The 20,080-nt window shown below is 36.5% G+C and overlaps 3 protein-coding genes across 3 annotated transcripts; 2 read left to right on the top strand and 1 right to left on the bottom strand.

Moving 5' to 3' along the window:
* The first annotated feature begins 1,543 nt into the window (after positions 1-1,543).
* LOC110865386 (serine/threonine-protein kinase ATG1c) lies at positions 1,544-8,436 on the top strand. The gene is made up of 13 exons (XM_022114631.2): positions 1,544-2,089; positions 2,659-2,779; positions 2,885-2,943; positions 3,035-3,099; positions 3,189-3,282; positions 3,353-3,433; positions 3,535-3,643; positions 4,196-4,268; positions 4,384-4,742; positions 5,585-5,925; positions 6,504-6,792; positions 6,901-6,971; positions 7,992-8,436. Exons 1-13 carry the CDS (start codon positions 1,847-1,849, stop codon positions 8,238-8,240), a joined length of 2,154 nt encoding a protein of 717 aa, XP_021970323.1. The 5' UTR covers positions 1,544-1,846; the 3' UTR covers positions 8,241-8,436.
* A 1,154-nt stretch (positions 8,437-9,590) lies between these two features.
* On the bottom strand, positions 9,591-10,124 carry LOC110944701 (protein MIZU-KUSSEI 1). The gene has a single exon (XM_022186348.1). It carries the CDS (start codon positions 10,122-10,124, stop codon positions 9,591-9,593), a length of 534 nt encoding a protein of 177 aa, XP_022042040.1.
* A 2,601-nt stretch (positions 10,125-12,725) lies between these two features.
* LOC110865385 (mitochondrial substrate carrier family protein B) lies at positions 12,726-18,103 on the top strand. The gene is made up of 6 exons (XM_022114630.2): positions 12,726-13,032; positions 15,259-15,435; positions 15,530-15,679; positions 16,510-16,611; positions 17,341-17,479; positions 17,569-18,103. The coding sequence occupies exons 1-6, from the start codon at positions 12,814-12,816 to the stop codon at positions 17,805-17,807; spliced, it is 1,026 nt and encodes a 341-aa protein (XP_021970322.1). The 5' UTR covers positions 12,726-12,813; the 3' UTR covers positions 17,808-18,103.
* Positions 18,104-20,080: the final 1,977 nt, after the last annotated feature.

Below are 20,080 nucleotides of genomic sequence, written 5' to 3' on the forward strand. Positions count from 1 at the left end.
CCAAACTATTACTGGCCCTGACCTAATATATTTAGATGTGTAGTTATACCATATAAAAATTTTACAGTGGAGTTTTTGATTGTTGAGTGGTGAATACGGGCTTTTTTAAGAGAAAATGTTATAGAACCATTTTGAGGTGCCTTGATGCACAATCCATTGTCGGTGGCTTTGACAGGTTCATCATACGTTTCTTGAGGTAATTTTTGAACTTTTTTTTTGTTTTTTAAGCATATCGATCTAAGGGGGTGCTTATGAAACCTTTAGGGAGAATATTGAACAATTTTGCGACTATGATTTTGATCGAGTAGTCCTTATTGCAAGCAGTTATTGATTTTAATCAATTAATTAGTTCAATATAGATATAGACGATGATAGTTAATAGTTAATTGTCAACCTTCCCCTATGAAATAAGTTATACCTATGGAAGTTTTTTGAATTTAACAGTTCATTTTCATTTTTAGTTGGAGAGGTACTTAAAATAAAATTGCAATATTTTTGGGATTTGAATTCGAATTGTTATGAGAGTTACTAAATTATGTCCGATATTTTTGGTAACTGGCATCTCTTTCCAACATGCGCATTGACAACGTTCTTAATGATTTTCCTATTTTAGACGGCTGAGATTTAATCTCAGCATGATCATACATTGACTATAAGATGTATGGAAATAGTTTTGATTAGTGGGGTTAACAAAATTAATTCCGTTATTTTTAGAATTTGGAACCATTCAGTTTTTAAAACATACTATATAACAATTGTATTCTTGCTTTTGGTGTTTTTATGTTTTTACTTCGATATGCCCTAATTTCATCCGACTTGACCTATTCGTAAGTCATATGTTACTGAACATATTGTCATAAATGAGTCATGAATGACTATTTCTTATATTCAATTAATTTTCTTATTTTTATTTTGCAGAAAAAATGGTTCTGCTGCATGGCATAAAAGTGGTCAGAGACTCTGTAGGTCCCGACACGAATCGTCGGACGAACGTGTATCCTATTTTAATATTCAGATTACTATTTTGCTTTATTTTGATTGGTCATGAATGTAAAAAAAAAACAATATATATTATGTAGATTTAATGAATACTCTTTTTGTTGTTTCTGTTTTTAATTTAAATTTTATATTCATTTTTAGATCTAATAATTTTTTGTTTTGTTTTGCAGGCTCGAGCAACTTCAACAATATAATTTGTTCTCTATATTTTTTAATTTGTAAACTCATATAGTTACTTATCTATAGTACGATGCTTTGTTTTATTTTAATCTTCAACTTCAGATTTTCATAATAAGTTCATGCATACAGTTTCTTTATGATCAGTAACGTAATTTTTTTCTAAAAGTAAGAAACATATCAATTTTCAACACCGCGAAATTTGCAGAAATTATTACTAGTTCTAGTATATAGTAGTAACAATATACACCTAAAAGAAAAATAAAAAAAAAGATAAACCACAAGTTTCATTTCACAATTTAAAATTTAAAATTTAAAATTTCAAAATTCAATAACTTGCAGCAAATCTGGTTCATAACTTTATACCATGTACAAGAACACCACTGTGCGCATAACGCCCACGGCGCACATTAGCTTACACCACCTGAAAAACCTTCCAACAAACACAACACAAAACACACACACACACACACACACTCAAATCAATCATCTAAAAATCAATTTCACCCCAAAACACTAATCACACCAGACAAATTTCTCCAATCAATCACTATAGATACAAATCCTCTGTAAATACATACACACACAAACAAACCACTAGCTGATCCTGTTGACTTCAACTCCAATAGTCAAAATTAGGGTTTGTGTTTGACTTTTTCTCAATTCACACATGGCTCAATCTCCGTACAGAGTTCGATCGGTTGGGGATTACGTTGTGGGCAAACAGATCGGGTCGGGTTCGTTCTCGGTTGTTTGGCACGCGTGGCATAAGATCCACGGTACCGAAGTTGCAATTAAGGAGATCAACACTGGAAAATTGAACAAAAAGTTGGAAGATAGTTTGATGTCTGAGATTGATATATTGCGAAACATCAATCATCCGAATATTATTCGTTTGCATGAGATGATCAAGGTAGTTATGAAATTTGAATTTTTTATTGTTTGAATTTTGTTTGGATTTTGAGTATGAGTACTGTGTTTTTGATATATATATTATGAATTTATGATAACTGCATTTAATATTGTAATTAAAGTTTAAAGTTTATGTAATAAGTGTGTATTCTGGTTTGTTTGTTGGGTTTGAGAGACTGTATAAGACGAATCGGTGCATAAGAAGTACTGATACGATTATATTGTTTGCTCGAGGAACCGAGGAAGTATACCACTCGATTTGGGATTTGGTTCTTATGTAAAGCGATATTATATATATGGAAACGGAATACAAATATTCAGGTTGAACGAACCTAATATGGACCAAATCCAAATAAGGGATATAATTCATAATAATGGTCTTTTAACTTACTCTATTTCATATAGATATTTGATGGATATAGAGTTGTATCTAGTTTATGAATGTGATATAATGCGCCGTATGCGTTGCTCTTAAGTTGTAGCATTTGATGGGCCAAAATATTGGAACTTTTTTATGTTTCTTAATCCATTTTTGAAATTGTTCATGACGTCTCACTTGTGTGAAATTAGGAGCCTGGAAAGATACATCTTGTGCTGGAATACTGCAAAGGAGGTGATTTATCTATGTTTATTCAAAGACGTCAAGGTAGAATTTCCAAATCAACATCGGCGCACTTCATGCAGCAGTTAGGTATCCGTCAACGCTTTTTTTTTTTTTTTTAATCTTTTCTCTGTTCACATTCACATTACTTATATTGGTGAGTGATTAAGTTGTGTATGACTGTTTCTCTTGCAGCGGCTGGTTTGAAAGTCCTTCGTGATAATCAGATTATCCATAGAGACCTAAAACCACAGGTTGGTATCCTTTATCATTTGCATCATGTTTACGTTATTTCGACTTCAGTATATATGTTTATTTTTTTTACATATCTTATCTGTTGAACAGAATCTCCTACTGTCTACAAATGACGACAATTCAACATTAAAGATTGCAGATTTTGGCTTTGCAAGGTAATATAATTTCAGCGTTGTATACATTATATCATCATGAGTCATGCCTTGTAGCATATACATGAAAAAAAATGTAATTACTTTTGCAGGTCTTTGCAACCTAGAAACCTTGCAGAAACGTTATGTGGCTCGCCGCTTTATATGGCACCAGAAATTATGCAACTTCATAAGTATGATGCCAAGGTGATATTTTCTCTTTAAAAGCACATTTATTTTAGTTTGTCTTATATTGACATAGAAATGGAACACACAGGCAGATTTATGGAGTGTCGGTGCAATTCTTTTTCAACTTGTAACTGGTAGAACACCGTTCACGGGAAACAATCAAATTCAGGTTTGTAAATCTTGTATCGGAGACTATATATTTCCCATTGGGATTTTTATTAAAATTCTAACCTGGTATTTTTATGTCTTGTTTTTATTTACGTGTCACAGTTGCTTCAAAACATAATGAAAGCAACAGAATTGCAGTTTCCGTCAGATGCGAAGGACTTAAGTCCCGAGTGCGTTGACCTGTGTAGAAAGTTACTACGACAAAATCCGGGTATTTGTAACTTATATTTTGGAATATAACGGAAATTTATATTTATTTCTCTTTTGACACTTGTGTTAATTAAGATTACAAAGTTACGAAAACAATATTATTACAAATCTTCAAATAGAATGCTTTAGGGGGTTGTATGCACAAATCTGTTTGTATGCACAAATTACAGTCAGCGCTATTGACCGCTATTGAGCGATATTTGACCGATATCGACTGTTATTTTGGATGCGTTGGTTGATGTAGACTCGGAAGCAGATTTCATGCCTTACGATTAAGATCATGTTTCAAATATTGGCACTTTTGAGTTTTGACTTTTAACATTACTATTAATATTATATATATGTTTGACGTTATATATATATGTATATATACAAATTCTGCATGATATAAAATTACCGGTAACCACCGCGATAACCTATATCTCAAATATCGGCCCTTGATCGCTATTTGATTTTCGAGCGTTATAACTGCATAGATTTTATATAATAGTTACAGTTAATTCATACACGCTTAATCCCTATTATTTCTGATCTTTATTACTTTGATTCACAGTTGAAAGGTTGACGTTTGAGGAGTTCTTTACACACCCTTTTTTCACCCAAACAAGACCTGATGAACTATCAAGGTATTTTATTTTATAAGCCGAAGGAACTTTCTTCATTTATAAAGGCATTATTTTAAATTTTTACTCAATCACTTACGCGTGCTACATAATCAAATATTTTGCGGCATGCACGCAGAGATAGGAGGCCACAACGAACAACTGATAGATTTTCATATCCTAAAGGCCCGTCTTTCAAGAACACCGAAGATAATAGCCAAGAAGACAATCTACCGTTTAGTCTTGATTATGATTCAAGCGGTCCCGATGGAAGTCCGCAATTTATTAAGCGGTCACCTCCGACTACGTACGGGTTTTCGCTGGATAAGGAAGCTGATAAAGGAGACTTGTCGAAAGAAACGAAAGTTTCTTCTAGGTACAGCGGTATCAGACAAAAACCAGATAATAATGGTTTTCCACGTGGAAATCGTAGATTGTCGGAAGGAAATCTGAAAGATTCTTTGAGATCAGTTGACCCTTTGACTACACACTCCAAAGGTATGTTTTCATATTTTATTCAAACAAAATAACATGTAATGCTGGTACCGGTTGGCCTGAAACACTTTCTGTCCAAATGTGTTTAGAAGAGTAAAGTACATGGATGGTCCATGTGGTTTACCAAAATTTTTGGATTTGGTCCCTAGCTTTCTAAAAGTACCTAGATGGTCCTTGTGGTTTGCACTTTGTAACGCATTTAGTCCCTGGCTTTTTCCAAAAGTACATGGATGGTTCCTGTGGTTTGCACTTTGTTATGCATTTAGTCCCTAACTTGGACATGCTAGAACCTTTAGATTTGTTGGCTGGGGACTAATGTGTTAAAAAGTGCAAACCACATGGACCACTCGTGTACTTTTGGAAGCTAGGGACCAATTCAAAATTTCGGTAAACCACAGGGACCATCCGTGTACTTTACTCTTTTTATAAATATTTAGTGGGCGAAGTATGCTTACAAAGACAATATTATTTCCATAACAGTTACCAACTTGAGTAAAATGAATTAATAGGCTTTAGGTTTTATATATATACTTTGGACGACTTTCTTTGTACGATCCGTTTAGCTCGTTTCAATTTTAGCCCAGTTTGGCTTATATTTTATCTCTAGCTAGTCAAAAGAGTAAAATAAAAATTAAAAGAGGTGTCGAACTAGTCAAATGTTGCCCAATTTTTATTTTATTTAATGTATAAAACCTCCCAAATTATTTTATTAAAAAAATAGACCACTAATAAAATATACAATTTGTAATCATATTTTACACTGGTTGTTCATGAAAAAAAATCAAGATTTTGGACCAAACATGTTTTATTTGGTCACACCCCCTTGACTATCTTGAATTGAACAGTGACGGACTCGTTAGAGTTGATCGATCAAGATTATGTTCTAGTATCGGGTCCCCTTGCGGATGCATCTTCTTTGGCAAGTGTTTCTAAGGCGAGCCAAATAACAGCACCTAAATCACCTTCTAGGGACATCCATTCAACACCTAGTGCACCTCTGCCCATCATTGGCGGTGTCGCAAGTATCATCTGCCCCACCGGGAGCTTTGAAAGTCAATGCTCCGCACCCTCTGGGACCTCCCACGGATCGATTGATATAATCGAACAACCGCCAACCGACAGCATGGCGAGAATTAAATCATTGCATGATTGTGCCTCTGCTGTTTCCGAGCTCGTCAATGACAAAGTATGTTTTAAACTTCCGTTCTGCACATTAATTAATTAATTAATTAACATACATTTGCAAGTTTTGTGAATAGTGACTTTGACTTTTTTTTATTTCAATTTTACTTCTTATGCTATACATAAAATACTTATTTAACCCGATGGTTTTAGTTTTTTCTTTGTAGCTTTCGTTCGTTAGTTCTTTTATAAAAATTAAATACATGGCTGCCTTCAACCTTTTTTCGACATTTGATAGAAATTTTATTGAAATCAGAGTTGTATTCGAAATAGTGCTCCGCTGAGGAACCGAGCCGGTACCGACTGAATGACATCGGTACTGATATCGGTATTCGTTTTTGTGGTTTTCGGATCAATGCAAAACACTAAAACTCGACTTTTTATTTTGAGTTACATCATTAACTTTTGTGTAATGTGTAATAAAACCACTTTGAATAAACTTTTATTGAGTCGTCGAAACTGAGTCCTACAGATTTTAACATTCCGCTGCAACGTGTGGGTTTCACCGACTAGTTATATTCGAGTTATCTAACTATATTTTACATCTGGTTATTAATCTCTTTGATATGTTATTATAAACAGATTGTGGCGGAAAACCGACTAGAAGCGTTTTCAATTCAGCTTGTGATCCTTGCAATATGGAAGCAAGCGCTGGATATATGTCACACGCAGGCTGCTTCAGCGATTAAAGGAAGTCCAAGCCCCGAAACTACAACTTTTAACGCAACCACCATGAAAGAATTTGATAGTCTTGATATCCAAGAATGTCTGGAAGCTGCCACGTCGCCACAGGACGTTTGCTGTCATATCGAGAAAATATTTCTTAGTGAAGTTGATAATGCTGAACAACTTGCCAAGGTTATAGAGTCTGGTACGCCTTATAACACAGTTAATTTTACAATATAATATAGTTTTAATAAGATATAAGTAAATATTAAGCATTTTGAGGATATGAGGTTGATTCTTTTATTTACTTCAGGAAATGTCGGGATGCCGGATGCAATGGAAACAATATTTCAGGCTGCCCTTGATTTTGGCAGGCGCGGGGCTGTAAGTCTCCATCTGTTTGCTTCTTATAAAATTACTTACTATTTTACTAGATACTACCTCCATCCCATTAAATGTGTCTTATTTTGAATTTTCAAAGTCTTTATTTATAAACTTTGACTTTAATTATATATTTTTTTGTTATATAAAACTTGATGAAAATTAACCCGATAAAAACACTTGTAAAACACACTCAAATCATATAACTTTCATCAAGTATTATCTAACACAAACAAAATTATTTAAGGTCAAAGTTTACAAATAAAGACTTTGAAAATTCAAAATAGGACACTTTTAGTGGGACGGAGGGAGTATCAGATAGAGTAAAATTCTATTTTCGTCCCTGAGGTTTGGCCAGTTTTGTGACTTTCGTCCAAAGGTTTGTTTTACCACATCTGGATCCAAAAGGTTTGAAATCTTGCCATTTTCATCTGGCTCGTTAACTCCATCCATTTTCTCCGTTAAGTTGAGGTATTTCCGTCTTTTTTGCTAACCTAAAAGCAATTCAGTCTTTTTCACCTTATGTAAAAAGACCGAATACCACTGAAAACAAATTGCTCTTTAAGTTAACAAAAAAGACGGAAAAACCCGTGACTTAACAGAGAAAAATGGATGGAATTAACGAGCCGGATGAAAATGACAAGATTTCAAACCTTTTGGATCCAGATGCGAAAAAACAAACCTTTGGACGAAAGTCGCAAAACTGGCTAAACCTCAAGGACGAAAATGGCATTTTACTCTATCAGATATTTTTGTCATAGATAAAACTTTATGTTGAGCTCAACCAGTGGCGAAGCTTGAGATTTCCGACCGGGGGGCCGAAGACGTATATACCAAAAATTTCTATAAAACCGGGGGGTCAAAAACGTATATACCCAAAAATTTCTATACGAAAACTACATACTCTCCACTATTGAGTGAAAAGTTCGGGGGGTCGGCCGCCCCCACAAAGCTACGCCCATGAGCTCAACTGTGCAATGGCACTTGAATCTTTGATATATGGGTGTCGTGTGCATTTGGCAGGTGGATGAGTGCATGGGATTTACTGACAACGCAGCAGGGTTCTATTCAAAAGCGGTGCGTTTGTTAACCTTTCTTCTGGTGGAAGCACCTTCACTGATTCTTAATCCTCCGTTCTCGATCACAAATTCGGATCGATATAGGCTTAGAACATATATAGACGTTCTTAACAACCGACAAAGCCATTCAAAATCTCAAAGGATAACGCTCCTCAAGACTGGTGGCGGTGGTGGTCATGATCACCTGAACTGAGTGTTGGTGTTTACACGTGGTTTGTAAAATTCTTTCTTGTACAGTAAGCAATTCTTTGTGTGAGTTTGATTGGAATATGGTGTTTATGGACTCTCCATGAATTTGTTCATATTCAACAGTTCTGTAATTTAGACTGATGATAGCGAAAAAGAAAAAAAAGAAAAAGAAATTGGGAGCCTGAATTCTTGGTTTGAAATTGGTATGTTCATTATTCAGGCAGTTTCTAACATCTGATACTGAGTATTAATTTGAGTTGCACTATGTAATCCTGTAAACAGCGGCGAAGATTTTCTGACCGAGGGGTTGAAGATGTATATACAAAAAAATTCTATAAAACCGGTGGGTCAAAAACGTATATACCCAAAAATTTCTATATGAAAACTACATACTCTCCACTACTGAGTGAAAAGTTCGGGGGGTCGGCCGCCTCCTCCTGTCCCCACAAAGCTACGCCCTTCCCTGTAAAAATACGCTTGGAAGTGCTGTATCATGTATAAATTGATAATACCAAATACGCTTGGAAGTGCTGTATCATGTATAAATTGATAATACCTTTAATACAAAGGTAGTGTTAAAAAGTAACACTACCTTTGATTGCAAGGTAAACATTATGAAGAATTGAAGATGATACTTTTATAAATCAACAGGTTTACTTTAAAGATATCATACGACAAGTCATGTTTACCCATTGTCATTGTACTAGATTTCAACAAAGTCAAGATATCACTTTATGAAACGATACAAGTATTTTTCAGTACACAAAAGGTACAATAACTTGCGCCTTCCGTACACCAAGCGAACATGTGTGAATGTTATGTGTGTCGCCGGTTTAGATCCGGAGGATGCATGGTCAACCGAAAAAACAAAGGTGGAGCGTGTACATATACTAGTATAGACTTTTCTTCCTCTTTTCAACAACGTTATCGTCACAATTTAAACCCTAAGTTTAAAAATGTAAATTATGATTTTACACAATACATAACACTTGTCCAAACAAACACATGTATAGCTCCTTTTCTTAAAAGGTAACTTTTATTAACAATAGCCAGTAGGACGCAAACACCAAACACATACAACCCGAATCAATCTCAAATTACATTATAACTACAAAAATCAAATCTACACCCTTGCTTCCAATCAAATGAGTAACTTGGACCCACAACAACCCAAATGTACATATTTCATCTAATATATTACCTATCACCAATATTTTCAACTTGAAAATAACTTCATTCCTTTCACCCACCCACATGTGATATCAAAATCAATTCATGTTAAAAGTCATTAACAACAAAATCAAAACTATTACCAAAAATGTAATAACTACAAACTATAATTAACCAAAACACCTCAAAAAAAGGGGCCACGTGTCCTCATCAAGAAAATACTCAAATCTTGACCCTGACCCTGACCCAAACACCCATCCAGGTCAACCAAATGAAAAGACTCCGAATCCGGCCCACCCACAATCCACTCATAGTAACCCCTCATATATATCAACTCACCACCCTCAGCCTGGTCAACGCCGGAGTCAACCCCAAACCCAAATGACGGAATTACCCCTGCACCCACCGTACTCGACTGAACCGACTTCAACATAACCCGAACCGGTTCTGTCACCTTTTTCCCAACAGCAAAGCCCACTTTCCGGCCGTTGCAGTATAAAGTCCACATGGGTATTGACCGGAGAGGACATGACCGGAGATCGGAGTCCGGTGGGGTGTGGCACTCAAGGGCTAGCCGGACTAGACCGGAGTTGAGTTGTTGGAGTAATGTGTGGGTTGGGATGGATAGTTGGAGGAGAATGGTGGGGTTGAGATGGTTGTCTTGGACGGCGAACCAGACGTGGCCGTGACGGTGGCCGAAGAGGGTGCAGATTACCATGGCTTTGGAGGGTCTTGGTGGGGTGTGGGAGGGGGAGGGGGAGGGGTGGCGGTTTTGGTGGGGTGGGGAGGTGGTTAGGTGGTTCTTGGTGGTGGTGAAGCATGGGAGGAGTACTCGACGGAGAGAGTCGAGTTTGGTCATTTCTTGGGAGGAATATGAATGAATGAATTGGTTTTCTTGAAGTTTGTGTATGGGGAATATGGATGTGGAACTAGAATGAAATGGATCAAAATCGCCTAATTGTTTGTGATTATGGAGAGAAATGGGAAGATGGAAGCATATGATGTTGGGTGATTGAATGAGAAGGTGGTGTGATCATGGGCGAACTTTGTACCATAAAAGAATTAATGGGTTTATTATATAGTGGAAAGTTAAATAAAGAGACTAGGGTTAAAGTAGAAAGTTAAATTATCGAGTCATAACTAAACTTGAACCGTTTGATAAATTGATGAATAAAGATAGGGAAGTGATGGACGTCGGTTACGAGATGAGATTGAGGTTAAAGTAGAATGTCAAATTATCAAGTCATAACAAAAAACTTGAACTACTTGAGAAATCAATGAATAAAGATAGAGAAGTGATGGACGTTGATTACGAGACGAGATAGGGTTAAAATAGGAAGCTGAATAACCGATTCATAATTAAAATCTTATTAAGAGTTAAAAATAGCAAACCGAATAATCGAGTTGCAACAACAACAACGACAACAACCGTGGTTAGCAGACCTTCTTTGCATAAAAGAACCAAAGTTCGAAACCTCGAACGCCAAAACACGAATTCTTTTAAAATGCAAATTTCGTCCCTAAAGTAGCTGAAATTGCAAAAATACCCCTCATGTTGTGAGGGGTAATTTACACATAAGTTAATGGGCATTAGAGACATGTATGTAATGTGTTAAGACCTGAAATATCAAGGACGAAGAGTGTTAAAGGTGGACGGAACCTGATGCTTGGAGCAAACCTTGGGGCTGAAGACTGAAGTTTCCTCCATGATCTAGATGAAATGACGAAATTACCCCTCACGTGAGACCATGGGCGAAACAGGTTAATACTTGTTAAAGGTGGATGAAACCTAATATTTGGAGCAAACCCCAGGGACGAAAAATGCAGTTCACGTTCTAGCTGAAATGATGAAATTACTCCTAATGTGAGGGGCACAGTGTGGGGGGGGGGGGGAGGGTAATTAACGTAAAAAGTTAATGGACATTAGGACCATAGACGAAACGTGTTAAGACTTGACACATAGGGACGAATAGTGTTAATGATGGAGGGAACTTGAATTTTGGAGCAAATCTCATAGACGAAAACTGTACTTTACTATTTCGTTTAAAACGGAGTTTTGTTCGAAATTGAGTATTTTTGGTATCGCTGACAATATCGAGTACCACTACCGATGACGAACGCAACTGAGACCAAGCAAACAACATTAGTACCAGTACCAGTATTTGTTTTATGGTTTTCGATCGATCTAACATATTTTGTTTTTTTTTTCAAATATAACATTTTATAAATTTAAATATACTATTGCAAATTGTGATACACTTATTTTCTCTACATTTCGATATAAATTTTATTTAAAATCGAACTATCGCAACACGCACCTAGGCCTGTAAATGAACCGAACGAACACGAAACGAGCATATAATCGAACATATTTTTTGTTCATGTTTGTTTATTAAGAAGATGACCATGTTTGTATATATGTTTATGATCGTTCGTTTAAAACCTAAACGAACATAGACAAACAAATTTAAATGAACATAATTTAACAAATAATAGACAACACAAATGAACATAATTGAATAAACATAACTGAACATAACTTACATAACATAAACCAACATAAAGTCATTTTTTATATAAATTAGTGATTAATTACCAATTAGTTTTATTTATATAAGTAGTTAGAAAGTTCCTTTTATGTTTAATATTTCTATAAATATAACCACCTATGTATTTAAATTTAAACAAACATAAATGAACGAACATGAACAAATGTAAATGAACATAAATGAACGAATATAAACAGATGTTCACAAACATAAATGAAAGAATAAAACGTGTGTTTATATTTGTTCGTTAATTAAATGAACAAAAATCTGTGTTCATGTTCGTTCGCTTATTAAAAAAAAAACGAATATAAACAAACTTTCCACCGAATAAATTCACATACAAACAATTCATAAAAGATCGGTTCATTTATAGGCCTACACGGAACATGAGGCCATAACACACCCCATGAGTAGGCCACCTGGTAAACTCTAACACTCATATGTGTTAATTCTAGTTGGCATCCGTTAACACCTCTTAAACCGCTTTGAAGTTAACTAGGAGAGAGAGAGGGAGGAAATCAAGCATTGCAAAATTTGCGCACACACACAACAACATGCTATATATATGTATTTTAATTAATTTTAAGGGGCGTTAATGGGGTTAAACCATTTCCTTGGTGTACGGTGAAGTGAAAGAGGGTCAAGTAAGTGATGTGGTGCCTACGTGTAGTTAAGGGGCGTGAAAGTATACCCCATAGCCTTAGTGGTTGACACCTCGTTCCTTGCCTAAAAATAAAATAAAATAAAAAAAAAGTAAGCGGACTCTATTGAACCAAGTAACCTCATTCGCACGCAACATTAGGGGTTTTTCAAGGGTTTCTCTTTCTTCCTCACCAATTTTGATCGCACAATTTGCTCATGTCTGGTCATGCAGGAGTCGTTGACGGCAGCACCGCCGTGAAGTTTCTGCAAAAGCAGCAGCCGGTACCGACGGCGGCGGCATCGCCGTCTTCTCAGCCACGTCATCCACAGTCTGCGGAGTTAGGTACGGTATCACAGCTTCTCGCCGGAGGTATTGCCGGAGCTTTTAGTAAAACATGTACGGCTCCTCTAGCACGTCTCACTATTCTTTTTCAGGTAATTCTATCACTGTATGTATTTAATTTGAAATTAGACCGGAGATTTTAGGGTTTAAAATTATAGAAATTTCATTGCTACGTAAATTTCACTGAATTATAAGTTTACAGACCTACTGTTTTATTATATATTATGAAAACAGCAAATATAACATTTTACTTAAGTTTTGGATTCATTGTGTGAATGTAATCTGTATCTGAGGTGCATAGGAAGTAAGTTTGTTATAAGATATGAAGTATCTTGCATGAAATTTGATGAAGATGCCAGTTCTGTCATGCCGTTTAAAAGGATGTATGGGGATTGTAAGGATGAATGTCAGTTTATCTTTGATGAATTGGTAATCACTGTTAGGGATTCGGTTTTGCAACACGCACACACACACCTCACGCCGTAGAAAAGTAAAATGAACACGAGATACAAGAATTTACGAGGTTAGGTTTCGATCCCACAGCTGCAACTAGTAATCTATTATTGCTATCCTCTCAACTCTAGGGACGAGGAATTAATTACAAGTACAAGCATTATATAAATAGAGATACAATATGCTTTGGCAACGAGAAAACAAAACGGGCTAATAATAAATGATTAAGGCCGGATCCTGGCCACCCTTTGGTCGATCTCTATATAGGCCCAAAATTGGTTTTCTTTAGTCCTTAATAAAACGAGCCCGATCAAGACTCCAAACCCAGCAATCACAATTCACATAACATCTTTAAAAAGGTAAAGATTGTCTGATGTTGATTAGGAGAAAATAAAAGTTTGTTCAAGTGTTTAACTTACTTAGTGCTGGTTTGGAGAGGGTATGTTTACTTTGGTGATTAAGTATAAAGCTTCATAGCTTCTGATCTACATTTCCCTGTAAATCGAAGTTTTATCTAAACTATAAGAGTATAAGTGGTATATATTTAAGCCTGGCAAAACGGGTGGGTTGGGTAGCATGCCAATATGCCATATTGGTACTGGTTAGAATGGGCTGCGTAAAAAGGTTCAATTTGGTTTGGGTGAAAATGGGCAGTTTTAAAAGAACTCATTTTGGAAGTGACAGAATGCATATGTACATAACTCCTCATATGCCGCTTGCTAGGCTACCATGTCATCAGCAATAAATAAAATTCCTAGTGCTAAAAGTAAATAAAAACATGGTGAATTTGATAGTTTAAAACAAGAAAAGGATACGAATAGAAGGGTACAAAATACAGGCAGGTTATATAGCTACAGAAATGAAATTGAACTCAAAGCTAATCAAGATGCAGCAAGTGGATTAAAAAATATTATTACAGACCAAGAACTGAAATTGAGCTAAGATTTATGAAATGGACTATTACTAATAAGGAGCCAGAATTGAGCTCAGAATCGATTAACATGAAGTATTGAATTACCACTGCAATACAAGAAAGTAAGTTGGGTTAAAAATGTACAAAATGTCGAAAAGATCATAATCTGAACCTAGCCAAAACTCCATGACTCCATCTAAATTCAGATATAATAAAAAACAATTAAATAAAACAGCAAACAACGAAAATAAATCAAGTACAATTTGAGGTATAATTACAGAGCCAGAAAGCAAATTGAGCTAAAATCTTGGTGTGTAACCACAGATGAATGAAAGAACAATAGTTGACTTGAGGAAAATGGGTTGCTAATGAACAGATGTAATCAAATTGTGCTAAACGCAAACAGATTGAAGTAAAATTTGTCTGATTTAAGGAGAATGACAACCAAACCTATGTCAAAGTAAAACCATAGCTGCGATTGAAACAAGAATAACATTCTAAATTTCTTTTCTTTCTGTGCACAAACTTAAAGATCCACATGAACATACCCTCCTCTTAGTTAACAAACATCTTTGAACTCTGAAGAAATGGGACCGGGTTAGCTAGGTGGGCAATAAGAGAGCGTAACAGAAGGTCAGAAACCTATTTGCTGGCTGAAGAAAACGTTATGATAGTGATTTACTCTGTTAAAGTGGAGTTGATGAAAAAAGAAGACGATCGACACTGTAGTGAATCGTTTTTTAGGGCGCACATTCTGACCCGCTCAATCATATAGTTTAGCCCATTTTGCCACTCCTTTCTTTTTCTCTTTACTTCAGCCTACATAAACCCACTAAAAATTACTTATGATCCAAAATAAACTAAAATGTTATGATAAGCACCCATAATGGGGTTGTTTTGTGAGGTCTAGTAATATTTAAATTGATGGTTGATTTTGTATTGCATTCTGCAGGTGCAAGGTATGCATTCTGAGGGGGCGCTACTGAGCAGCCCTTGTATATGGAACGAGGCATCACGTATTGTTAACGAAGAGGGTCTTAGAGCTTTTTGGAAAGGAAATCTGGTTACTATTGTCCATCGCCTTCCTTATACAGCAGTTAACTTCTACGCCTATGAGCAGTACAAAAAAGTGAGTGTTTTTCTTCGTTTATTAGGTTTTTTTAGCACGATAATGAACTCTGCTGTATATGATGATGCTATCAACTTCGTTTAACATGTTCCAGTTGCTAAAGTCAATCCCAAGTATAGAATACAACACTGGAACTGCAGCTGCAGATGCTTGTGTGCACTTTGTAGGCGGTGGAATGGCGGGAATAACAGCGGCTACTGCCACATACCCTTTAGATCTCATCAGGACGCGTCTTGCAGCACAGGTGTAAATAAATGCTTCAGTTTTTCCTATTACTATTTTTTTCTTTATTGCTTTCAATTTGAAATTATTTGTCATCAGCTCGAATATATTCTGTTTTTCACAGCTAGATGTTTTTTTTTTGTTATCAGTGTTCTAAAAAGCGTTAGGCGGATTTAGGTGGTCGATCAATTGCCTAGCACTTAATTGGCGGATCTAGGCAGTCGATCGTATGTAAGGTGCTTATTTGGCAGATCTAGGCGGTCGGTCAATTGGTCAGCGCTTAATTTGTTAAGCAAAGAATATTTGGATAATTGAGCGGTTAATTTGTTAAGCAAGGATCATTTTAAGCATGTAAATTGAGTTAACAAATATTTTTTAGTCCTAACTCCTGATTCCTGAACAGAACAAACAAACCATTTGTTTAACAAGCTGTCATATACTCATATTATATGCTAGCACGATGTTGGATTTATATTTTTCATCTCTCAGTCACATGATTTGAGTTATACAATGGCCAATGATTCTTCAACGGCCACTTGAAATCATAATTCACAAGGCAAAATTGAAACATGGAAGATGAGACTGGTACTCAGAAGCTGAAATCACAACTTGGAACTTGCAAAATGGAACCGGTTGCAGCAGGTAAGTTCAACTTGCCTGAATTAAACAACTTTATTTTTCAAATTTGATCATATAATTATTAATTAGGGCACTCTGCCTCCTCTCGTCCGCTTACTCTGATTTTTAGAACACTGGTTATTTTATCTAATTAAGTTAGTATGTTTTCTCTTGCATCTTATGTACTTAACTCTCGTACAAACTACAATCTTATATCTGTTTATTATATCGCAGAGAAGCACAATATACTACAATGGAATGTGGCATGCGTTGGGTACAATTTGTAGAGATGAGGGTGTTTTTGGCTTGTATAAGGGACTTGGAGCAACCTTATTGGTAATTTGTCTCACTACACTACTGTTTTTGAGTCTTCTACTTATGACCGGATCGATTCCAGTTGTGTTTTATTTTAAAATGGATTAAAAAACTTAACTAAAAGGGGAGCTGGTCAAAGAGGCTAAAAGTCGTCCAAAGCCTAATTTAATGTGTACAACAACCTATTTCATTTTTGTTTTAATAATTAGATTATCGGAGTAAAATGCCATTTTCGCCCCTGAGGTTTGGCCAGTTTTGCGATTTTCATTTAAAGGTTTGTCTTTCTGCATGTGGATCCAAAAGGTTTGAAATCTTGCCATTTCCATCCGGCTCGTTAACTCCATCCATTTTTCTACTTAAAGGACAAAAAAGACGGAAATACCCCTGACTTAACGGAGAAAAAATGGATGGAGTCAACGGGCCGGATGAAAATGGCAAGATTTCAAACTTTTTGGATCTAAATGCGGAAAAACAAACCTTTGGACAGGAGTTGCAAAACTGGCCAAACCTTAGGGTCAAACTTGCAGAAAAACAAACCTTTTACTATAGATTATTGTTATGTTAAGTTTTTTTCTTGTATTAATGTTTTTGTTATCTTAATTACGACATTAATTATTTGTATTTTTTTCTAACAAAGTGGTTAAGAAAATGTTTCGAGGATCAACCGGCCCGTTGGCCAACCCGCCACCTTGCAGTTTTCCTTTTCTGTTATTCATTACACCCACCCACTTCCATTTGAAATTCATGCAGGGTGTTGGACCAAGTATAGCTATTAGCTTTTCTGTTTATGAAACCTTGCGGTCATATTGGAAATCTCATAGGCCGAATGATTCCACTGTGATGGTCAGTCTCACCTGTGGCAGTCTTTCTGGCATCGCTTCATCAACAGGTGAGCTTGTGTAATAGTAATCACAACATCGCTTCAATTTGATAAATCTTGGTTAACCTGCTTATGTTAAAACTATTCTTCTTCAACAGCCACATTTCCTTTGGATCTTGTGAGGCGGCGGAAACAGTTGGAAGGAGTGGGTGGCCGTGCACGTGTTTACAACAGTGGCTTACTTGGGACACTCGGGCACATCATGCGAACTGAAGGGTTACGTGGTCTCTATAGAGGGATTCTTCCAGAATATTACAAAGTTGTCCCCGGTGTAGGAATCGTTTTCATGACATATGAGACATTGAAGAAGCTTCTATCTAAACCACCTTCTTACTAAGTGAGAGCTTTGGTGTTTGTTTCCGATATTTTTTGTATTTGCGAGCCTTCAAATCTCTTCGGTCATCCCATGAAGAAGAACTAGTTTTTCATAATGACACGAGCTCGGGGAATACTTATGGTTTTTGTAGGTTACTTATTATACAGGTAGGCTATCTTGCCCAAAGAAGTTTTTTTCTTTTTTTTCTGTGTAGAGGTATATTTTGTTCGGCTGACGATTGGAACTTGGAACCAGTCTTGTAAACAGATCAAATCAACTGTTTAACCATCATTATTATTATTATTGCTCTTTTCTAATTTTTGAATATGCATTTTAGTTGAATGTATTATATTAAAATAACTAGTTTTCATCATTTTAAATTTTTAAGAGTGAATTGCAAGAATTGTCCTTTATCTTTATGCCTCTTTGCAGGCGGTGTCCTTTATGTTTAAAATTGACGAGTTTTGTCCTTTATGTTTAAAAATCAAGCATGGTTTGTCCTTTGAGTCTAACTCAGTCAGATTTTTTAGTTAAGTATGATCATGTGCTTTGCACATGAGGGCATACTTGTCATTTCACCTTTCAAGGGTTTATTTTTTAAAGACTTATTATTGAGGGACTGTATCGGAAAACTGAAAAAAAAAAATCTAAACTATTTCACTGTCACCACAACCCAATCTCTTTCTAATCTCTCTCAACCCACCATCGAACAACCTGCAACCACCCTTCAGCGGCATCATCGGAATCATTTACACAACAGCAGCTTTAGTCACCTCTTCATTTCGACACCAAACCCCAAATTCTAATACAAATTCTGATCTGAACGAGTGCCTCACTAACCAATGATCTATAATCAATCAATAATATCAACAATCATCACCAAATTCACATCAAATACACACCAAAAACACACACAAATCTGAACAAATTAACCAACTACGGTCCTAACAAAGTCAAAATCGGCATAAGTTTAGTCAAAACCACATGAATTCGCAAGAAGTAATGATTGCAGAATGAACCTGCTCGATATCCACCTGCTGTTGACGTCAGTTGTCGGACCCTAACCACAGTGGCCACCGCCGCCACCTAGGGTTATGACGGAACCCTAGATGCGCCGCCACTGACCACCACTGAATGCCTCCCCCCTTCTCTGTTCTATTCGTCGGCCACGCACCACCACAGCGCCTCCGTCGCCTGTGGTGGTTCCTTCGCCATCTCCACCTTACGCCGTCACCCAACCTCACAAAAACACCTCTTCCACCACCTGTTGTTTCGACAGACGCCACTGCTCAGAATGATGGCCGACGGTCATCTAGGGGCACAGAGAGAGCAGTGAGATAAGAAATGGGGGCAGTGTGTTTATTTAATCGAGCAACTGAAGGAGGTGGTGGTGGTGTTGTTGAGAGGTGATTTATTGAGGATGACAGGTGATATAGAGAGAGAAAAGAGAGAGAGAGATGGAGAGAGAAGAGAGAGGGGGAGAGAGAATTTATATCTTTTTACACATTTAGTCCCTGCTTCGTTAAAATGACAAAATTGCCCTCATGTGCAAGGCACATGACAAGATTTAATGAAAAAAACTAACTGGGTTAGGCCCAAAGGGTAAAACGTGCTTTATTTTTAAACATAAAGGACAAAACTCGTCAATTTTAAACATAAAAGACACCGCCTGCAAAGAGGCATAAAGATAAAGGACAATTCTTGCAATTCACTCAATTTTTAATGTTTATCTACCAACTTTAGTCACAAATCAAGAAGAAATAGTGGGTCAAGTGCATAATAAGTAAGATGAGAAATAGATAAATTAATCATACCCAGTATAATCCCAATCATAATCAGACTATTGGCAGGGTATGAGGAGAGTGAGATGTAGGCGAACCTTACCTCTACCCCAAATGATAGAGAGACTGCTTTCAGTGAGAGTGAGACCCCTAGCTCCAGAGCATACCATCCATAAAGACAAATAAAACATACATAACTACCTAGCAACCGTACAACCAACAAACATAGAGTGTAACGATGCATAATAGAGACAAATAACACACAACGTGGACATGTAAAACAATGATAACAAGCTAATGCCACATAAAGAAACTACAGGGCTAAGCTCCTACAACAAGATCCTGAGACAAAGTCCCACCATCCTTCTAGGAGTTCTTACCCTAATCTTATGTCTCCATGAACTCCTATCCTCGACCATGTCCTCAGAGAGATAGCGAATCCTGCCTAATCGCTCATCCCAAGTAAGATTTGGTCTGCCTCTACCCATCCTCCCCTTTACAGAGAGAGTTTCC

This window comes from Helianthus annuus, chromosome 6, assembly GCF_002127325.2.
Source record: "Helianthus annuus cultivar XRQ/B chromosome 6, HanXRQr2.0-SUNRISE, whole genome shotgun sequence".
Lineage (NCBI taxonomy): Eukaryota > Viridiplantae > Streptophyta > Magnoliopsida > Asterales > Asteraceae > Helianthus > Helianthus annuus.

Bases quoted from the DNA above. Each gene is read 5' to 3' on its own strand.
- LOC110865385 (XM_022114630.2), top strand. From the start codon at position 12,814: ATGTCTGGTCATGCAGGAGTCGTTGACGGCAGCACCGCCGTGAAGTTT. The intron at 15,436-15,529 runs GTGAGTGTTTTT...AACATGTTCCAG, and splicing joins CCTATGAGCAGTACAAAAAA to TTGCTAAAGTCAATCCCAAG. The intron at 17,480-17,568 runs GTGAGCTTGTGT...CTTCTTCAACAG, and splicing joins TGGCATCGCTTCATCAACAG to CCACATTTCCTTTGGATCTT.
- LOC110944701 (XM_022186348.1), bottom strand. From the start codon at position 10,124: ATGGTAATCTGCACCCTCTTCGGCCACCGTCACGGCCACGTCTGGTTC.
- LOC110865386 (XM_022114631.2), top strand. From the start codon at position 1,847: ATGGCTCAATCTCCGTACAGAGTTCGATCGGTTGGGGATTACGTTGTG. The intron at 3,644-4,195 runs GTATTTGTAACT...TTTGATTCACAG, and splicing joins GTTACTACGACAAAATCCGG to TTGAAAGGTTGACGTTTGAG. The intron at 6,793-6,900 runs GTACGCCTTATA...TATTTACTTCAG, and splicing joins TGCCAAGGTTATAGAGTCTG to GAAATGTCGGGATGCCGGAT.